Genomic DNA, 23,370 nt, shown 5'->3' on the forward strand with positions numbered 1-23,370 from the left:
ATCTAATACAGTAGATTGTTTTATAAAATTAGACCTACTGTATAGGGTCTAATAATGTCTAATCTAGATAATTGAATTCAGTTTGTTCATTTTGGGAAGATGAAACATAAAATAGTAAGGCAAAAATGAATACCAGTCTAAGTCATTTTCAAGGAAATGTGTTAAATGTTTAATTGTCTGAAGTGTTTGATATTTGTTTAGTTTATGTACAATGATATCTTTAGATAAAATAACTCTACCTTTACTCAAAATACTTTGGCAGAAATTTTCCTTGTTCTTATTACATGAGAATTTGACCAAATTTTACATTAAGTTTGTAGCAGCTACTAGACTAGAGAGCAAAAAGCAAAATGAAAAGTAAATCTTGAATTTTTAAGTTATGCGAATAATGAGTCTTAGTTGTATCTCAGATTGCCACCTTATTTTTGTTTTGTTTTATTTTTATTTAAATAACAAGAATGGCAAGACCCAGGCTTGCTTTACAATTGGCCAGATGCTGTCACTCTTCAAGATGACAAGGCTTTGAAAGTTACAAATCCATTCTGGAAGGAACTATCTGCTTCTAACCCATTTCTGGATGATATAACTCAGCAAAGAAATAACCAGAAGAAAGAGAATATCTCCATTTTGAAAGAAGATCCTTTTCTTTTTTTAAGAGAAATTGAAACTGGAAATTCTTTTGATTCCTCTGATGATGAACTTGATGTGCATCAGTTGCTCAGCAAGTCTCCCTTAAGGAAATCAGGAAGATCCCAAAGTGTTTCAGAACTTCTGGGCATTTTAGATGACACCACGAATACTCATCAGAATATGCAAGACTGTGACCAAATCCTAGCACAAGACTTAGAATGGCTTCAAAATGATCGAGAGGCTTATAAAATGGCTTGGTTAAGTCAACGCCAATTGGCTCGATCCTGCTTGGATTTGAATACAATGAATCAGAGTCCTGGATGGGCCCAAACACAAGTTGCAGAGACCATCACAGTTTGTAAACTCAACCACCAAGGAGGGTCCGTACAGTTACCTGAGTCAGACATCACTGTCCATGTGCCCCAAGGTCATGTAGCTGTGGGAGAATTCCAAGAGGTATCTCTAAGGGCTTTTCTTGATCCTCCACAAGTGCTTAATAATGATCTTTCATGCACTGTAAGCCCTCTGTTGGAAATCATGTTAAGCAACCTTAATACAATGGAAGCTGTTTTGTTAGAAATGAAAATTGGGGCTGAAGTAAGAAAGGATCCTTTCAGCCAAGTGATGACAGAAATGGTGTGCTTACACAGCCTGGTCAAAGAGGGTCCTTTCAAAGTATTAAACAACTGCTATGTTTATAAAGACACCATCCAAGTCAAGCTGGTAGACTTGAGTAAGGTGATGTATCTAGTGATTGCTGCACAACCTAAAGCTATTCAGTCACCACCTGCTACCATTTGGGATTACATTCACAAAACCATCTCAATTGGAATTTATGGCCCCAAATACATCCATCCCAATTTCACTGCTATTTTCACAGTTTGTGGACATAGCTATATGCCAGGAAAGCTTACAATCCCTGATATTAAAAAGGATGGAAAAAGCACCTCTCCTGTTGTATTTCAGCTCTGGGGAAGGCATTCGTTTTTGCTTGACAAGCCACAGGATTTAAATATTTCTGTGTTTTCATGTGATCCCGATTTTGAAGTAAAAGTGCAAGGAGATGGGAAACAAATTAAACAAAAGCAGTTGGAATCAGGTGAGGTGGTTCATCAACCACTTTTCTTTTCTTTAGTAGACTGCAGAGAGATGCACTTGTTTGTTTTCCGTGTTCAGGTGGAGCCTCCTAATGGTAGACCAGTTGCACAGTTCTTTATCACTTCACCTGATCCAGCTCCCAACCTAAAAAGGCTCTCAAATCTGCCAGGTTATCTGCACAAGGAGAAAGAGGACAAGTCCACGCCTTTATTCTCATCAGTGCTTGTTAAATATCCCACATTCCAAGATAAAAAATTGAACTTTTCCAACTATGGGGTAACCCTGAAGACAGTGCTCAGACAAAGCAAGATTGACTACTTTCTGGAATATTTCAAAGGAGACACGATAGCTCTTCTTGGGGAAGGTAAGGTAAAGGCCATGGGGCAGTCTAAAGTGAAGGAATGGTATGTGGGAGTCCTCAGAGGGAAGATTGGACTTGTGCACTGCAAAAATGTCAAGGTGATTTCAAAAGAACAAGTCATGTCTGTGTCTGATAGTATCTTTACAACCAGGAATCTTCTTGAGCAAATCGCCCTGCCCTTTAAAAAACTGACTTATATATACTCAGTTGTATTGACCTTGGTGTTAGAAAAAGTTTATGACTGGAAAGTTTTAGCCGGCGTCCTGGGGTACTCTCATCTGGCACTGGAAAACTTTGATCAAATGCAAGCAGACAAAGAATCAGAAAAGGTTTCTTATGTTGTCAAGAAGCTAAAGGAAGATTGCCATGGAGACAGAAATACAAGGAAGTTTCTTTATGAACTTATTGTGGTGAGTATTGCTTGATCATAGTAATTTATTTACCACAGAAAATTTTATTAACTTTTAACCAAACATGTGAGAGGGGAAATACATATTTTTTTTTAAAAAAAGCAGCTTCACATAAGTCGAAGTCACTTCATAACAAATATAGAACCAATCCTAAAAGATCATACAATTGGGTTTTTTAGATTTGAGATTCAATTGTGATTTTTCTCAGAAAATAAGGCCCCAAAGATTATCTTTTAAAGGGAGATTAAAGGTTCTGTTTGTGCTGGGCCTAAAACTTATAAGACATTTTCTTCTCTTCCTCTCTCAAATATTTAGATAGCCCTAAAATATCAGAATGGCTCCATAATGTGAAAGCAAACTTAAACAAAACTAACCTGGCCATTGCTAGAGGTCTACTTTTCAGTGTTTTTCTTTTTTCAAACATTTAATCAATGTCCTTTACTTTAGCATTTTTTTTCTTCATGCAATACATTATAATCCAAGCAATGATATTGGTGATTCTAAATCCTATTTGAATAGGAGTCTCAGGATCAACATTTTTCTGCATGGTATTCATCCCAGTGGAAGGCTCAGGGGAGAGTTATAAAGAATTGTTTTGTCTTTGAAGTAGAAATTCAATATTTTGTTAAAATATCAAGACCATATTTCTAAAAATGATTGAACTATTTATTTATAAACAATAATGATGATAGCTAATACCCTCTTGAAATATAGCTATATGTGTGTTTGTGTGTAGAAAAAAAAGTTTGTATAGGTACATGTGTTGGAGTGTGTACTAAACAAATAACAACAACAATGACATTACACATAACAATGAAAAATAGTGCCCTATAGGAGATGAGTGAGATTATTCAAGGGGGTTCATAACAGAGGAGTAAAGTTTTAAAGTATAAAAGGAGGAAAAAAGGGGGGCTGGGGTTGTGGCTCAGCGGTAGAGTGCTCACCTAGCATATGCAAAACCCTGGGTCCAAGCCTCAGCACCACATAAAAATAAATAAAATAAATGTATTATGTCCAACTACAATTAAAAAATAAGTTTTAAAAATGAGGAGAAATAATTAGAGAAGAAATTTAGTGTGTGACATTAACAATAATTTATATATTAAAGGAATAAATATTAAAAAGAAAAACTTTTCCTCCCCTTCAATATTTTTGATGGTTCTAAAATGATACCAAGAGTAGTTAAAGTTTAAAAGGCCCACTATCCATTTGGTAAGTGGATAGTTTTATTATGATATGCTGCAATCTCACTTAATCTGGGCCTTTGGAGGCTGAATGTTGGAGGCCACGCTGCCTGGTGGAAGCTCATGTGCATTTTGCAATAGCATGTTACCTCTCAGAGCTCACATTCAGTATGTATTGACAAAAGTTTGAATTGAAATTGCTCTCTCTTTCTTCAGTGGAACTCTTAGTCATATTGGCCCAATGACCTAAAAATTTAAGCCTACTCATACCTGGGCATTTTGGGAGTATGATAATTAATACAGTATTTTGAATGGCTACATAGAAAATTCTGGTGGAGAACCCATTCATAAAAGTAGGTCCCAAGGGAGCCCTTAAACTCCTATAGTGCCTATGCAGGATTCAGGACTCCTGAATGAAGGCATAAGCTAGGCCATCTCACAGGAAAGTAAGTGAGTGTGAAGTGAGAGACATTCTTGTCTCTTCAGTCTTTCTTTGTACAACAAACACACTCCCCCACCCCCTTGGACTGTATATAAATTTGAAGAACTGGCCAAATTAGGAAATTAAAGAGTGGCTATCCTTATATATGTGACACTCTGTGAAGTCCTTCAGCATCTGATTTAATCTTCATATTTATTAATCATTGGACAGTGGTATTAACACTATATCCATTTTTAAATCATTATTTTCTATGGCTACATAGAAAATTTTCTATGGCTATATAGAAAATTCTATTGAATAATTCGTTTGAAGTCTTATAGTTTGTGGAGACACATTTTAAACTCAGGTTTTATGACTTCAAGCAAAAAGATTCTTTTTGCTAAAAAACCAAATAACAACAACTGGACTGTGGAGCGGTAAAGCCATTCCACATTACTAAAAGTCCTTCAGGGTCCTGCTGACTTGGATTGCTTCTCACTGAGGCTGTAATTTCTCAGTAGAAATGCAGGGCTTAGTCTAGTCTCTGTATAAAACCACATGTGGCCCTTCTATGTGTATATTTACATGAGAATAAACACACTTCGAAACTTCAGTAGTTACCTAATTTGGTCATTCATTTGTACTTATTATACTGTGTTTGTAGATAAAGGTTCCAAGTGCCACTAAGTAATGAGAAGCTGCTAAATACTTTATTGTTGTTGTTGTTTTTCGTTTTTGCTTATTTGACCAGATAAGAGAATACATAGATATAATCACATTTTTAAAAGTGTATTCAAAGTAGAACAGCAACTTACAGAATTGTTTGAAACATACATGGTGAGTGAAAAAGTTCAGATGCCTAAAAAGGAAGAAAGAGTGGTGGTTTTCCATTTTGCGTGTAGAAGACTGTGTTTTATCTTTAATACCTTATGGTTTATATTTAACACAATTACATTACTGGAGGGAGGAATTTGGTTATTTTTAAAATTTATAAATGTCATTAGCTTCGTTCCAAGCCGGAGTACCTGATTCATATGCAATAGGCATGATTCTGGGAAATTTTAGACTCTTGTGGGAGGAAGAGTGCTGGAGATTGAACTCAGAACCTCACACATGCTAAGTATGTGTGTTGAATTTGCGTAACAGTGAATCAAATATTTAGGTTTCAGAAAACTTAGTTATATGTGTGGTGAAAAGAAGGACTCCAGTTTCTAGAACAAGTAATAAAAATTTTAATTGAAAGGAAAAAATCAAAATGAGTTGTTTTTAATTATGATATATAATTGCTGCGGCAGGCTCTGCTAAAGATCGACTGTCAAGGGTTGGTAGTGCATCTTCTCCAAGAAGCTGTTATTCTGACTTCAGCTGTCAAACTTGGAAAAGGCTGGAGGGAACTTGCTGAAAAGTTAGTAAGACTCACCAAGCAACAAATGGAGGCATATGAAATTCCTCACCGTGGAAAAACTGGAGATGTTGCTGCCGAGGTGAGATTTTTTTTTATATGTCTAATTTAATAGTGAAAAGTTGCAGAACATGTAAAGAAAATGCAATCAACACCAGACCACATCCATGGATTAACTGGGTGCAAATATTCCAGTGATGAGCATACATAAAATATTCTATATCTTTCAAATGAGAAGCATTTCAAGATACTGAAGTTTAAGAAAATATTCTGTATTATATTAAATTTGACCTGGTAGAAGCAAAATGTATGTTCTCCACCTCCTTTGGGGGCATAGAGTTCATTATTAAGGTTTTGAGGTAATTTTTTTTTTCTGTGAAACAACTATTCTAGCTGGGTTATCAGGACAAAGAAACCTTTCCACAAAAAGTAAAAACACAGAACTCCTTATCAGAATCCCAACAGCTGCAGAAAGTGTCTGCAGTCCAGCTTCCAAGTTCCTTGAGCCTGGGTCTCCATCAGGAACTCCAAATCACTTTAGCCAGGAGGAGCTAAGAACTGAGGACTTATTTTTCCCTCGTAAACTACATTTATCTCTGTAAACTGTACAGGTATTTCTGATACTGTAGTATCAAGTGCCTTGCATGAAATGGACATAAGTGTTTAGTAGATGAGACAAAAGACCAAAAGTCATTACAAAGGGGAATAAAACCAATATTATGAGGAATGTGCTCTTCAGATTTGAATATTTCATTTCACTGACTAAAAAGTTGTCTTATTGAAAGCACAACCTTTTTTCCCCTCTTTTTTTCTTAATACTCTATTTTTAAAGAGTTTTCTTGAGAATAATTGGAAAGTTATTTATTCTATCAGCCTCCTTAAGCATCTGGCTTCTTTCTAATTATTTATAATTTGTCTTCCCCCAATCTTGATGGGAACCAACCAACAGCACACTTTTTCATTATTTACTTTTGCATAGCCCAAATCATAAATGTCTAAGTCTGTGCCTAGGGCTGATGCATACTCAGAAGCAAAGAGGAAAGCCCCTAGCTGTTCTCCTAGGGGCTATAGTTCAGTTTCTTGTGATTAATACTAACAATCTTCACTCTGAACATGTTATTAAATAGTTAGAAAAATCCATGGTGTATAAACTAAAGCTATTCCAAAAAACCTATAGGGATTTATACCTGTTATGCTAATTTCTTTCCCCCTAACCAAATATAGCTGTAAAAGGTTTTTTATTTGGAAGGAGTTGATTCTTAAATATGATCCATTCATAATTCAAGTAGTTGATTTCAGAACACACAGTTATTAGTTCCAAGTAGGGGATGCAGAAGGAAGGAACCAGTATTAGGACTGGGAGGAATCCAGGTTAGTGATTCTGGTGCTACTTCTGTTTCCTTTATTTCACTTCGTAGGGGTAGATTCTCCAAAATTGCCCTCCAAGTGTGTCAGTGCCCTTACTTGAGATTTTTCACTGATTTTGTCTTCTTTTCAACTTCTCTCTCTTACCTTTGTTCTATCTTTATTGTGTTTAATGGACATATATATACCAGGCAGGGATTCTGGAAATATTTTGAAAATTAAGTTTTTTTAATAACAACATAAGCTTTTAGCAATAAGAAGAAAAATCTTGTCTTTGGAAACATATGAGGCTGGCATTTTTTAAATTAAGCATCTCCCAAACTTAAAATTAAGAAATATTACTCAATTTCTCTAATGGCATTATAATTCCTACATAAAAACAAAACTATAAAGCTTAGAATCTGATTATAAGCAAAATACATTTTTCAGAATATTTATTTTGAAAACTGTACAGGTATTTCAGCCTGTTAATACTATAAAAAGATGTAACACTTGCCAAGGTTTTTCCGAAAAAGTTAGGGCAAATTCACTGAAGTTTTTCTGAGGATATTTAGAGATTTAAATATAGAGAAGTAAATAAAGTATTAGAAAAATAGACTATTTTTTTTAAGTTGGATTTTACAAGGGAAAGTGGTAGGGATTTGGAGAATTTCTGTGCTAATCTTTTTTTTTTTTTTTTCTTTTTTGGTACTAGGGATTCAACCCAGGGGGACTTAACCACTGAGCCACATCCCCAGCCCATTTTTAATCTTTTATTTTGAGACAGGGATTTGCTAATTGCCGAGGCTGGCCTCCTCCTGCCTTAGGCTCCTGAGCCGCTGGGATCACATGTGTGCACCACCATGCCCAGCTTGTGCTAAAATATTAATATAGCAATAATTTCTGTATAACACTTTTCCACTGGCTACCTGCTTAGCAATAAAGAAAATGCTCCTTCCATAAGGTTCAGTACAAATTTGAAGTCCCCTTAGCCCACTGAGTGCCACCTCAAGCAAAGGCACCGATATGCCTCTGAAGGATGCTTCATCTGATGTACCACATTAAGCCATCTTTCCTGTGGAAGACCAGGGAAGCCAATGTTCCTAATCACGATATTTTATCCATCTTAGAAACCACTCAGCACACAAAGGTGTATTTTAATTAGTCAATGCAGGTCTGACTCTCTTTTGTATCATTTAGGAGCATTCTTTATTCCTTTTCATTTTCTGACTGGCAACTGGATTGTTCATGGCACTTTTTTCTAGATCTACGTTAAAGACTTGAAAGTAGGTGATCTTCAAATAGTTAATTTTATTTATTAAGTGAATGAAAGTTTCTTCATGGAATTCTCCCCACTTGTTTAGCATTGTTCCCTTGTATCTATGCCCTCAGTGTTTTAATCAGTGATACACTTAGCATGTTTTCTGGGTCTCTCAGTTCTCACCATTGGTTTAGGAACTACAGAAATCAACAGAATGAAAAATGATTTTTTTTCTATTGAATGCTGAATTGAACATTGATTTGGGAATTGGGATAAACTGTCAATATTTGAATAACAAATTTTTAAAGAAATATATTAGTAGATGAGAATGATAATAGTTACAACTTATTGACTATTACTGGATGTCTGTTAATCATTATGAGCTTTTTAATTACAATGTCTCATTTCTATCAACAGACTTTGTAAGGAATACATTATTACAATCCCATTTATGCCTATACAAAATAAGTTTGAGCACATTTGTATAATTTTACCCAGAGTTACATGGTTGTTAAGTTACATAGATAAAATTCAAATCCACTTTGTCTTATACAAAGTCCTAACTAGCGTGCTAGGTTGGTGATGATAATGATTAATTATTGAATTTAGAAAAGATTAAAGTGGCCAGGAACAATCAGGGGACATGTCCTAGTTCTAAAGGATGAGGAACATTCAAATAATTGGAGAGGATTGGGAATTCAGAATTTCTGGAAACTAGTCAGTTCTAGAGACCAATGAAGAGAAGATGTGAGGGTTCGCCTTAATAATCATTGGGAGATGAGGTTGGCACATATGATGGGGTCAATGCAGGAGAGTATTGAATGACTTCCAAATCATAGAGATTAAGCTTCCTGGCCTGAATTCCCAATTCCCAATCCAAAGTGTTATCCTAGAACATTGAGCAAGTGACTTTTGTAGGATTTTTTTTTTTTTTTAGTAAAATGAGGTGGATAATATTATCTTATTTATCAGATGTCAAATTTTTGTTGAGGATCAAATGAGTTAATATATAAAAATATTTGTGACAATCACTTTGCATTGTTGGGGATCACAAATAAGTCAAGATGGCGCCTAGCAGTTTGCCAGGAGGAGTGGTTTGTGAGGCAACACCACCGAGCCATTAAGATGGTAGAGATTCCTTATTGGCTGATTGCTGTATCTGGATGATGCTAATTGAGTCAAGCTGTGTGTAATCAGTTAGGTATATATACCTCTGCTGCTCCGAAATAAAGCGGCTCCTGCTACCTAGGGTGCCTGCTACCTTGAGTTCGAGCTCAGTTCCTGCTGAGTTTCCCCGCAATAAAGCAGATCAATAAAGGTTGAACTTCAACCTTCAAGTTGCTTGTCACCTCCCAGTTATTTGCCCAGCAGGACTGTGGCATTGCATATTGTAATCACTAAATATGTAGTACCTGCTATTTTGATGAAGAGGAAGAGGTGAATTTGACCGCTTTATGATAGTGAGTGATTTTGGAAAAGAGAATAAAATATAGTAATTTTTTAGTGATATGATTGAGAAAGAATGCAGGTGAGGAAAAAGTCAGCAATAATTTCAAGCAGTCTGAGAAACTGGCAGAACGTTAATGCATGGAAAAAAATGAGAAAATGTCTTGGCTGATTAGCTTTTTCTTATGGGCTGAACATTTAATTTTCCTTGGAAAATCTCTGTTGCAAAAGGTAATAAGAATGTCCTTAGAATAATATGTTTTTCTGGCTTATGTGTAATTCCTGAGTCTGCTTACAGGGATATTGAATTGTCTGGTTCTGTATCTGGACCTGGCTTAGTTCTAGCCTTGGTATTTATATCCCTTTTTTACTGCTTTTTTTTTTTTTTGCAATGAAAAACATAGTTTCATTTTCTTAAAGAAGATAAAAGTCTTATATGAAAATTCACCTAACCATGGTAAAATGTATAGAATAATCTCTCAAATCTTCATTGTTCAAGCTGGAAATTAGACACAATGATATTAGATAATTGTCATCTACTTTGTACAATTCTTTACTTGTTGCTGCTATCTTCAGTTTCAAAATTATACTTGGCTTTTTGGAATGATTGAAGAAAGAAAAAAGGAAATTCTTTGTTAATACATATTATTCCAGTGGCCTTTTATTTAATTCTATATCATGTGTCATTACCACACTGAAAAATGAATAGAAATAATAACCATAGTAGGGTCAATATTTTAAGGATATTTTTAAATGGACTTAGATGTAATAATGTTTGATTTTAATTTTAGGTTTTCTTTATCAAGGTCTATTACTAGAGAATTTAAATACAAGGAATTCCAACATCTAGCTAAGCATCAGACCAATATTTCAGCTTCTTCTCTCTTTTGAAAATGACAGCAACCTTATCTTCAATAACATTTATATAATTACTAATTGAGGTGATATAAAGCCTACGTGGATACTGTAAATGATGTCTTTAAGACAGAACTCATGTAATAATCATTAAGAAGGCACGCTTGCCTTAATACTTCTTCAGCTAATGGTACTTAAAATGAAATGTTGCTCCTATAATTTTATGAGGAAGGTAGGTGGATTATTAATCCATGAATGTGGCAAAATGTAATTATCCAAAGGTAGTTAAAAGGTAGTTAAAATCAATTACATTTATTTATGCTATTTATATTTTATGAACTAAGAAAAAAGACATACAATGCTATGCTTACATCTGAATTGCTTTTATTCATGCCACATTCATCCTCTAGTGCATTTATCTAATAAGTCTTATTGGCTTCTGGGAATAAGCACTCTAAATATGGAAAACTTTATTTTTGTCTCTAATCCCGTTTCATTTCTTTTGGCATCCCACATATTACTTTTCCATTGCTCCCTTATCTTTTACTTTGTCCCCAAATACTGACAGGATAAATCAAAGGGAAGATATATTCCTTGCACAAAAAAGCTGAGACTTTGTAAAACTGCTCAACTTGATAGACTAAATTATTACTGATACTGCCCTTTATAGAAGGGAATCACTGCACAGAGATGAAAAATGAACAATTCTGCTTTTATCAGCCTCATGCTTTCTATTCAAGGGTGAATCCATAACACCATAAGATTAACATTAAAAATCTTAGAGACTTAAGAAGGCAGCCTATATATCCAATATTTATATATTTCTGATTGAGATGAGAATGCTGAGATAATTTGTTTTGTGGTTAAGAAAAAAACTCAACAAAAACTCACAAAAGCATGCTTTCCTTTTGAATTGTTGAGAGATGAATACAGAATTTCTGCATATTTCCTTAATCATATTAAGCAAGAGCAGAAAAACTACTTTTAAAATACAGAATATAACATAAACCTGGAAGAGATCTTAGCAGTTCACAACTCATTTCCAGCTTTTATAGGACTTAGGTTAATCTGGAAAGAAAATTATTCATTCTACCCATTTTATTCCTTCCAACATTTCTAGAGGTGATAACTTTATTTTCTCTTTAATGTATCATAAAATGTAGTGATATGTATTCTTGAACAAAATTTCACAGAGTTTATGGTTGGTTGATATATCAAAGTTATCTCTTGTGTTTTTGCGTTTGATAGTATGTGATTATTTTAGCAAGAAAACTAGAAAAAAATAAGAAAGACTTAAGAAATAAAAGTTTAAGTATTTAAGGACTTGAATCCAAATGTGATTTATCCATTCCAGAAAAGACAAAAAACAAAACAAAAAATCCCCAAACCTTTAGATTATTGCATTCATGAAAGCTGGGTTTTTATTAATCTTTGTTAAGGCAAACTCAATTTTGAAAAAGTTGTATTTTCCACACAAGGCAGATATTTTCTCATTAAGGGAAAACATAAATAATGAAATTTAGTATTTTTATCAGCAATAAATATTGACATATGTTTTTGTTCCTTCTCAATTTCTCTTAATACCTGTCCTTCTAATTATTCACCCTGACTTCATAATAATCTTAATTTCTATGTTTGTGTTCATGCCTAAAGGAAGTTAACCATTTTTCCTGTGTATTTTGTATATGTTCCACTTTAATCCACAATAACCCTAAGTTTTCCATCCAGCAGAGTTAGAATTCAAACCAAAATCTCCTTTCTATATAAAATTTACTTTTTATAGATTTTTTCCTATTAAAAATCCCCCTATTTTCCATTGATCCTCCTCCTCTTTCTCTCTTTCATTCTTCCTTCAACATTCAAATTTAAAATGTGACTTCCTTTTATTTTTATTTATTTTTTGGTACTGAGGACGGAAGCCTGAGGCACACAACCATTGAGCCACATCCCCAACCCTTTTTTTTTTTGGTATTTTATTTAGAGACAGTCTCACTGAGTTGCTTAGGACGTCGCTAAGTGGCTGAAGCTGGCTTTGAATTCACAGTCCTCCTGTCAAATGTGACATCTTTATTCTGTGACTTTATTTGCTGCTTGATCATATCTCTAATATGCTCTGCACTCATCCTCTTCAAACTGCTTTTGCCAACGTTTCCAAAGGTTAGAAAACTGAACAATCTTGAGTTTTCAAGTTTTTCTTTATATTTTCACATCACTTTACATTATCAGTAGTGAAGGAGATTACAGAAAAAGGGATATTCTCTGTAGTTTGGTGGTAAAATGTTGCATACCCAGTTCTCCAAGAGGGAAATGCTCTCATTTATAGCTTTTGCTAATTTCCATGGCTTGACTACTCCCAACATGGGTGATTTAGGCCTAACAATGTGATGTCACATGGAGTTGGGGGATATGTGAGTGATGAGTCATGGGGAGCTTGTGTGAACTGGTTCTTGTAAATCATTGGATATCCTCCTTGGGATGCTGTTAGTTGCTGCCTTTTGCAACATGAAAGACCTGGCATCATTTTCCATCACTCCAACTCTAGCCTCTCACCATTGTTCTCTTGCTTTCTGTGTCTTATTGTATCTACTAACTATAGACTTGGTTAGGCTTAGAAGTTTCATCCCTTTATTTTCTTGTTTGGTGTGTCCCTCTGCTTGCACACTTTTCTCCATTCCTGTAGCATGATGGATGATAACCTCCACAGAGCAGTCAAAGGTTTATTTCCCCATTCTAATTTCTTATCATATAACTTCCCTCCATTATCTCACATTCAATAAGGGTAATACTAGGCTTCAACAGATAAGAAGCCCCCACTAAAGGATATTCACTTTCTTCCACATCCTATTAGAAAGCATTAAATTCAAACCACATGTTTTAGTCAGTTTTTTTTTTTTTTTCTGCTATGACTAAAAGACCTGGACAATTACAGAGGAGTAAAAGTTTACTTGGTGGCTCAGAGTTTCAGAGGTCTCAGTCCACAGATGGCCAGCTTTATTTCTCAGGGCTTTAGGTAAGGCTGAACATCATGGAAGAAGAGAGTAGTAGAGGGGAACGTCTCACATGATGATCAGAAAGTAGAGAAAAAGACTGCATTTTCCAGATACCAAATATATACCCCCAAAGGCACGCCTCCAATGACCTTCTTCCTCCAGCCATACCCTACCCACCTTCAGTTATCACTCAGTTAATCCCATCAGGGGATTCATTCAGTGACTCAGTTAAGGCCTTCATAACTCAACCATTTCTCCTTTGAACATTCTTGCATTCTCTCACACATAAGATTTTGGGGGACACCTCACACCCAAACCATAACACCATATATCAGAAACTTTATGAATTGCCTTCATGTGAACATAAGACATGGGGATTATTATTCATATTTTATGGATTTAATAAATTCAAAGCTCAATTAATTTGATTAATTAATTCAAGTTAACCCATCCCATAAGCAGTGGAACTCAGATGCAGTTACAAGATCCATACCAAAACCTATCTTTATTTCCATTGCAACATCTTGTCTCTCAGCCAATGGGATGGTCTTCTTTTTTCTCCCATTAATTTTAAAATTATAGTAATTCTTTAGTTTTTTCTAACTGTTGTTGGCTACCAAGTCTTGTCTGTCCTCCCACTGAGTCAGTGTTTGTGCAAGTATCTGCCTCTCTCCTATGATATAAGCTTCTAAAAGCAAGAGCCATGCTTTAGTCATCATTTTATTCCTTGCTGTAACAAGATTCTTTGTACTGCTAAGAATTCAATCTTGATTTAATAAGTAAACTAACTAATGAACAGTGACTTTGAACAGTATTTTGAATATTTTTTTGCTGTATTTGTACTGTGAGAGCATTTCTTTTTTTAATTTCTTTTTTTATTCATTTTTTTTAAAAAATAAATGACAGTGGAATGCATTACAATTTTTATTACACATATACAGCACAATTTTTCATATCTCTGGTTGTCCATAAAGTATGTTGACACCAATTCATATCTTCGTACATGTACTTCGGATAATGAGTCCATCACATTCCACCATCATTGCTAACTCCCTCTCCCTTCCCTTTCCCTCCCACCCTTCTCCCCTATCTAGAATTCATCTATTCCTCCCATGATCCCCCTCCCTACCTGGCTATGAATCAACCTCCTTATATCAGAGAAAACATTCAGCATTTGTTTTTTTTTTGGGGGGGGGGATTGGCTAAATTCACTTAGCATTATCTTCTCCAATGCCATCAATTTACCTGCAAAAAAAATATGGAACCTTCATGAATTTGTGTGTCATCCTTGCTCAGGGGCTATGAGAGCATTTCTGTGTTATCTGTGTTGACAGCTATCAGTGATTTTTATATATGGCAGATCAGATTTTACACTGAAGAAATAGGCAGGTTTAGTTTGCTGCAGTGAGCAACAAAAATCATATGCAAAATATACTCATATTTTAGTACCAATCATGAAGTTTACCAATGCCTGGCTGTTTTCATCCCAAAGCTATTGTTCTCATTTCTAAACAGATTATGGTTTAGACTCCAGGGGATTTCACATGATTTTAGGGAAATGCCCCTCCTTGCATTTCTAACTAATCCAGGAGACTCCTAGGAAATCTCTTTATAGTTTCAGAAGTATTAATTAGGGTTCAGGACTCAGCAATCTATCCAAATGTCTCTGAATTGCAAGAGCTGAGTGCATGTTCTGCGATTAGTACAAATTGGCAAATGTGAGGGGTTTATATAGATAGCACTCTGCCTAAGTGCTAAGTAGATGTATCATTGGATCTCTCCTGAATCTGTAGCTTCTAATTTATGCATCACCTGGGTGTATTTCCTACTCCCAGCATCACTGAGAAGATGCTTCATGATTGAGTGTGCCTCAGGGCTTTTCTATACATAGCAATTCATAGTGCCGCAGCAAGATTTTCTACCTAGGAAAGTCAGAGAGGCCATTTTGACCACTTCTAACTATAAAGATACTTAAATTCTCACAGCAGTGATCAACCCCAAAATTACCCATTTGCAATTTTTAAAATACATCTACTTTCTGCTATATTTTATGCTAATCTCATTTGCTGACACCTTGTTACCAAAAAGTTCTCAGTTAAAATTTATCATAAATATTTCCAAATGCATCATTGATCAGGTTCAATAACAAAGGGACTTAGAACAGTCTTAGAAGGCATTAGTTGTAAATATATTATTTTCAACAATACATGACAAATTGAAAAATGATGTACCAAGTAGAGCATCAGAGGCTTTTAAGTGAATGCAATGTAGAATATAGGTTCCAGAGATTTTTATCGGCAGGATAAACCCACTACAGAATAATCTATTTATCTAGCATTTCCTTTCATCTGAGCAGTCACAGTGAAGACTGAATCTAACAAAAAGGTTCTATTAATATGTTTTGGTTTATCTTCCATTGATGATCTGCAAGTGATGACCTATACTTTGAGAAGTTTGATTTCAATGTAAGTCTTCAGATAAATAAGTGACAGGGTAGCCCACTCATAGTCTATCAGTGGTGAAAGGTACAATTCTTTATTAATACGTTTGGTGAGAGTAAAACTTGATGAGGGTAAATCTGAGATGATTTTTTTTTGCTATATCATAGACCTTGCTATGATATAACCTTGACAATTATTTTTTCTTCTCTTATTTTGCAGAATTGAGCTTTGTCAAGAGAGGTGGGCATATGGGTGTTCATGATACTCTCAACACATAGTATCAAATTATACCTTGAGACTTTATATGGATCAAACCAAAATAGAATGGAACTTCTTATTTAGGCTTTTATTTGTTTTCACTTCAATTGTAGATTATATGGTGATATTGAAGGAATGAGAAAAATGACATCTCAAAGTCCCACTTCATGTGATATTACTGTTAATGGATACTATTTTTAGAGGGCAATTCTACATAATAGTTAGTTCAGTCTGTGTTCCTACGTTTTTCAAGTGATAGAATCATAATTGAATTAGTTTAGTGAGCCCAAATAAGTAGTAAGTAATGAAGTTTATATTCCAAATATTCCAATTGTAAGTGCACGGTTCATTGTGTCATTTTTCTGTTTTGTCATTACACTGTATGTATGTGTGTGTCTATGTGTGTATGCATTATTCCATTTGCCTTATTTGATCTGCCTTTGTCTCTATTCTCTCTGAGCCTGGTTGCCTTGGTTACCATTACATATGCACTTGTATGTGAAGTATTCCTTTGACGTACATTTATTTCTATGGAAACAATGACATCATTGATGTGGGCAGGTGCTTAGAGAAAGCAAAGTGAAGAAGCATTGAATATTGGTCTTTCTTTGGTCATAAAATGTAACATTGAAGCAGTATTTGAACTAAAGAGCTATTTTTTGCTTTCATTTTGATTTGATCATGAAGCTACAATTTTTCTTGCTTATAGACTTGCTTGAATAAAATGAATTAGAACTGTAAAATACGTTATAGAAGTCATTATATGTAGTGTCATAAAATTCACCACATATACATATAATAATAAGAGTCATTTATTTAACCTTAAGAGTTTATGGTAGTAACATTTGTTATTGTCAAAAAATTGTGCAAGGAGTTTTATCTTAACATCAAAGCAAAGAGCAATAAGATGATGCATCAAGAAAAAAGAAAAAACATACTTATAGTCACTATTTTAAAAATCTTTAGCTTTAGAAACAGGAATATAACAAAGAATTGATGGTTATTAAACCCTCTTTCTTATGACATCAAATAAGTCCGTGTATAATTGGCATTCCATGTTAAGTCTTAAGAGGTCTTAAATCTTTTTAAAAGGCTTGTATTTTCCTGTCTGTTTTATTTCCATGCTATTCAAGTTTATTTTTTCCCTTTGTAGATGATGTGGAAACCTGCCTATGATTTTCTCTATAATTGGAGTGCTCACTATGGAAATAGCTACAGAGATGTTTTACAAGACCTTCAATCAGCTTTGGACAGAATGAAAAACCCTGTAACCAAACAGTGGAGAGACTTAACTGGAGCTTTACTACTAGTAAATTCTTTGGAGATTTTGAGAGTAACTGCATTCTCTACTTCTGAGGATGTATAGGAATAGGGTGTGCTTTTTGGGAAAAGGAGAATGGTAGGGAGAGAGGTGTGAGTGTGTGTGTGTGTGTGTGTGTGTGTGTGTGTGTGTGTGTGTGTGTTTAAGAGAGGAAAAATATCTCAGAAAAGTTACTTATTTTCTTCATGTTTGAAAAACTGCTTTTTACCTGGTCAAAGTAAGCCTACTGTTTTATCCAAGATTGGGTTTTATAATCAAGCATGTTTTTCTATTTCAGAAGCAAACATTAGGCTGCTAGGCTGCTTTGTTGTTAAGAAAAAAAAAAAGCCCTCTCTCTCTCCTTCAAAGTTATTTCAATTTTCTGAAGTTAAATGACTGCTAGAATAATAAAATTTCACAGATATCAGAATAAACTAGAAGCTCAACATGAGCAATTGGATTTTTGCTGGAGGTGAGGGCAGAGAAGGAGCAAAATGACACTCAGTGGCCAGGAACAGGGCTCCCTTCCTTCTATGACACATGGCTGATTTCTTATGTTCCTGAGTAAAGTTTGCCAGAATTACTCCAGCATTTCTAACGTGGAGAAACCAAGGACTGAAGAGGACACCCAAAGCCAGTATAAAGTTTTCTGCTTGAAAACCTGGTTCTGTCTTTAAGATGTTCATACCACATAACTGAATACTTAAAAAAGAAAGAAAGAAAGAAAGAAAGAAAGAAAGAAAGAAAGAAAGAAAGAAAGAAACTGCATACAAAGCTTACAGCGAAATGATAGCCATCTCATTGTAATTGAAACTTGTTCTTTTTTTTCCCCATCTCTTTGCAAGACTGCCAGAAGGAAAACATGACTTATCATCACAAATCTGTGTCTGCAGATGCAGACGTGGACCTGGTGTTTTCATCAGCCTCCTTCAGCATGTTGGGTGATAGCTAATCCTGCCTAAGTCAGACTTTTTCTGCAGGATCCTAAAGTAAAGTAGTTCTATACCGCTCAGGGATTTTTAATAACGAGTTATTAAAAAGAGCCACCATCAAAACCCAAATTAATCACTGTTCCATACAGCAGTTTTAACCACCCATAATATTAATATATTGTATGCTTGCTCACAAAAATACATGTGTGTGCATGTGCATGTGAGAGTACACCAGCATGTTTTTCAATGCTCTTGGAAAACAAATATAAGATCTACGGCCTGTGAAAATGTTAATAGCCATCAGAGTTCACAAAAAGGTGGTTTGTGCTTACTCATATGTTCCGTCCTCTGGTGCCCTTCGAGTGTTTGTGTTGGGACAGTCATTCACATATTGTTATTCAATGTGTACCTATCTGTGGCAGGCACCTAGATGCTTGAGGTTAGTAATGTGCAGAAAACATGATCCCTGACTTCTGTGATGTTAAGCGACAGTAACAGATAATAAGATTTGATACCATTAAATGTTAAGTGGTATCTATAGTGAAAACTGCATTGGAGAGGCTGTGATGCTAAGAGATACAGAGGTCCAAGGCCATCGTATAAATGGAGTGGATATTTGATAAGTTTTCCCTGGGAAAGAAATGATGCTCCTGAAGGAGGACCAGGCATTGCACCTGATGTTGGGAAGGTGCTGGAACTCACTTAAGCCCCTAGACAGGAGAGAGCTCAGGAGCTCAGGGAGCCAGCTGAGCGAGTAGAGTTTGGAGGCCACATTAAGGCCGTTAAGACTGCTAGCATTTTGGGAGGAGAAAACACACCCTTAAAGGTAATGTGGATGAGCTAAATAAGGGTTTTGTTTTAGGATCCTGAATAAAAGATTGTCCATTTGGCTAAAAAAGTGAAAGTAGAATCTGTGTAGAGCTTTTAATCCACCCACCCTAAGGTACTTGAATTATAAAGGTAATTAGAATTTAAGAACAGTCCTTAAGACTTTCAGTATTTATATTTGATGGAGAATGCATCCTAACCAAGGAGTCATGTATACACATTCTAGGACAGAATTCATTTAATTGAAAATAAATTAAGGGAGAAGGAAAAACAACTGATTTGTAAATTCGGGACACAATCATTCTTAGTGATGATCTTGCTTTGTTCAGAACATTCTTGGAATCTTATTAACATGTCAGCAAACCAGTGAGTTTTGGGAAGGGATATTAAGGGATTAATAACTGGGTTTTTCCAGGCTACAAGATTCGAGAACATAGAGATCTTGTTAGCTGATTAGGGTAGTACAATTAAATAAACAATTTCAGATTTATACCTCATCATGTTTTAAGATTGTGGTTGGGAATTTTAAAGAGAGTTTTAAAAATTGAAAAATATCACCTCTGTAATTAGAGGTTGAAACAATGACTTAAATAATAATAAATACAAAGATATTTTATAATCTTTCATTAAATTCTTCCAGGGGAATTTTAAGTCCATGTTCAAACATTGTTATAAATTCTAATATTTTTAACACATTATTTTACTTTTCTGATTTATATTTTTCTTGCAGTTATGGATTTTCATAATCAGAAATGATTAAATTAGTGATCAGAAATTATCTTTGATATTTGGCATACAGTCCATGAAATTTATAAGGAACTTACTTACACCCTATTCTTGACATCATTAAAAGCATCAAAAGCTATTAATCCAATACTACTTAGAGCATTTCAAAAGTGAAAAAAGATTAAATGATTTGTTCAGTTCCTCAGGCTTTTGGTCTAATGATGCATGAAGTAGGATGAGTTTTATTTCAGTCCCTAGCTTGCAATATGAGCCATAGAACCTCTGCTTTTTTCTGTGAAAATCTTCATATAAAACAGTAAGATTCACTCAACAGTGTGTCATTAACAGTTCATACTAATAATGGATATAGCACACTTTCATGTCCTATATTATAGAGGCTACTATGTAAGTTTTTGAACATGGAATGCCTAGATTTCGTGAAGGAGCAGAATACTAAATCAATGGATAGCATTGGGCTGAAAAATGCTAATGCTAGTAAACAGCATGAATATGTGATGTGAACCTACAACAGAAAAACACGAGATTGGGCAATGCCATATGTGGAAGTTTCAAAACTTCAATTTTCATACTTCGTTACCATGAATGATACTCTTAGCAATTTTAATGTTTAGGGAATATTTTAGACAATATAAAAGGAGAATTATAAAATATGTGACTGGATTTTTCTAACTAATATAGATATATATGATTCCTTATTTTATATGTGTTTTCTCCCATATGCTGCTGTCTGGCATAGTGGAGTAAAGCAGAATCATATAACCCAAAGATTAAGTACCACAATCATGGTAGGTGACAGAATCCAAAGACATTTTGAAAATTAAACATAATGTTAGAGATGATTTCTTCCATGCCTACTTACCAATCTGCAGCAAAAAATAAAAAGTGACTATAAACAGGAAACTTAAACTTGAACATACCATCTGATATATAGCTGGTATTCAGCATCAAGATTTCATCAAATGTTTTGAAATATAGTATATTTTACATTAACTTTCTGTTTATGTATATGCAGAAAGTTTTAAGCCTAATAAACAGTTTCACAATTTGGAAAATAGTGTCAGCTTATATAGGAGGGAATAGGGATGGGGAGATTTGAACTGGATAAAAATTTGTAATACCAAAGGAAATAATTCCAGGGCCAAGCACCCTTGGACAGCACAAATTGCTTCCCCTGCAATACATTAGTCCAGAAAATGAGGGCTGTGGTTTCTAATCTTTGCCCAATAGTCCCAGTAAGGTTTTAGAACTGTCACTTAGCCTCCTGGGCTTCAATTTTCTGATCAGTAAAAAGAGGAGTTTGAATGGGGAAACTCCTCAAGTTCCCTGTAAGTGTCTATGAATGTAGATATGTATAAGCAGAATATATTGTGGTTTTGTTTGTTCATTTCAATAAGAGGGAAGAAAATGTGAAGTAAGAATAATAATTTGAATAAAAGTTATCCACTTTAAAAGTGTCCTCTGTTTGCAAGGCATAGCACAGCACATATACATAAACTGAGCACTTTACAAATATTATCTCATTTTTTCTTCATATTTCAGTCTTATGAAATTGGTTATGAAATGTGTACTATTTTCAATATTTAGAATCATTATTTTTAAGAATAATTTAATACTACTCAAACTACAGTACTAAGTTGGAAGGTCAGCAATAGTTCTTCCAGTAGGTACTCTGCCAAATATGTTTCTGTCTCATTGCAAAGGCCTTAGACCAATCCTTAAAGGCAAGAGTTTTTCAACTTGAGCAGAATCACCTGAAAGGCTTGTTGGGACCCGACTTCTTGGCTCCAACACCAACTTTTAGCAGGGTTGAGGTGAGACCTTTGCTTACCCAGTAGTTTCCCTTGTGATGCAGATTCTGCTAGTTCAGGGAACCTACTCTGAGAACCACTATTTCAAAGTTTCTTTCATCTATATAGAAACTAAATAATGTTTGTTAGATTAAAAAGATTTAGATAAGCAAAATTTTCATGTCATTCTGTTAAATAAGTTGTTAAAATTGTGGAAGAGAACTATAAATCAATTTAAATAATATATTTATTTACCTAAAATAAACTTTTGTCATCAGTTGATAATAGAAGCATAAAAATAATTTTAATTATAAAACTAAATAATTAAGATCTGTGTCTCATTTAAAATATTAGTATATTTGAATAAAAATATTTGATCATTTAGGACGTTTATTCAGTATATTAAGATAATTTTGATAAATGTATGTAATTTGTTCTATAAAATTTCCTTAGAGAAATCTTATCCTTACCGACTTATCATTTGTTAATCTTGTTATTAACTTTATTTTACCTTATTGAAAAAATATTTTCAACTAATGGGATGATTTTTACAACCATTTCTATACCCTACTTTTGTTGTAGAAAATTATTTAATAAGCATTTGTTTATAAGGTAGCTAGATACTCTCTTCCCATCAAGAATTCCACATTTAAAGAGATAGTGACTAAGAAGGGGGTAACAAATTGAATGTTGACATAATATATCAAATTTCATCCTCTGCCATCAGTTCTTATTCTTTGGTGGCTGATGGGGAGAATCTCTAGCTTCATATTTTTCTGATTTTAAAAAAGACAGTGACTTTCGTTTTGTGCCTGAAAGCAGATTTTTAAAATGTTCCTAATACTTAAGTCCACCCTTAAACCCTTCAAATGTGTTGTTACATTTAATGTATTTATATATCTATGATTAGAGTTGAAAATAAAAGTTGTGACAAAATAGTTTGTTTTACTTAAACGAGTTCTACCAAACGCTGTCTTTAAAGAAGATTTTGGAATTGTCAAGTTTGGTATAATATCGTCTAGACACATATTAGGTTAAATGGTATAACAGAATTAGCTACCACACCCCTACTTACTATAATATAGGACTCCATTATGTGGGAGGGAAATACCTTCTTATGTTCCTAGGAAACACACACTTAATGCTTAGGACCTTCTATAATGGTGGAAGGTAAGGATGGTGTGGAGGGGAGACAGGGGTGTGAGGGTTGATCCAGTTCTTATGATAGGAGATATTTAATGCAGTGGAAACTGTCTTCCTGCCTTCTGTTAATCTTTTTAAAACTGAAAAATATCTTTCATCCTTCCTTTTTATCTGATCAATAGTAAGATAGAAATGAACTGTTGTTTGGTTTTCTCTAGAGTGGATTTAATATTATTTAAGAGTGTTTTTTAGAACTGCTAAGAAACTTCAGCTAAAGACAGCAGCCCTACATTAAGATCATCATTTAGCAGTCTTTCAGGAGATGTTGTCAGAAAACCTATTTTAAACTGGCTTTAAGCACAAAGAATTTATAGTTTTCTCACAACTGAAAATTCCAGAGGCAGTTTCAAGCATTCCAGGATCAGAGCTTAAAGAGTGTGACCAAACTTGTGTTTGCTCTTTTATGTTTTTTCTTTCTCTGCTTTTTATGATTTCATCCTTGAGTTGCATAAAGTGGGCCCAGCAGGTCTGG

The 23,370-nt window shown here is 34.5% G+C and overlaps 1 protein-coding gene across 4 annotated transcripts in view; it reads left to right on the forward strand.

The window, feature by feature from the left end:
• The window catches only part of Macc1 (MET transcriptional regulator MACC1), a 185,840-nt gene extending 163,209 nt beyond the window's left edge, over positions 1-22,631 (forward strand). For all 4 annotated transcript variants that reach the window (XM_078039982.1, XM_040291742.2, XM_005328793.5 and 1 more), the window contains 3 exons: positions 458-2,499; positions 5,400-5,588; positions 17,255-22,631. In XM_078039982.1, the coding sequence (XP_077896108.1) occupies positions 458-2,499; positions 5,400-5,588; positions 17,255-17,467 (2,444 nt within the window). In that variant the 3' untranslated portion in view covers positions 17,468-22,631. The remainder of the gene's footprint in view (positions 1-457; positions 2,500-5,399; positions 5,589-17,254) is intronic.
• The last annotated feature ends 739 nt before the right edge of the window (positions 22,632-23,370 follow it).

This window comes from Ictidomys tridecemlineatus, chromosome 2 (assembly GCF_052094955.1).
Source record: "Ictidomys tridecemlineatus isolate mIctTri1 chromosome 2, mIctTri1.hap1, whole genome shotgun sequence".
Taxonomy (NCBI): domain Eukaryota; kingdom Metazoa; phylum Chordata; class Mammalia; order Rodentia; family Sciuridae; genus Ictidomys; species Ictidomys tridecemlineatus.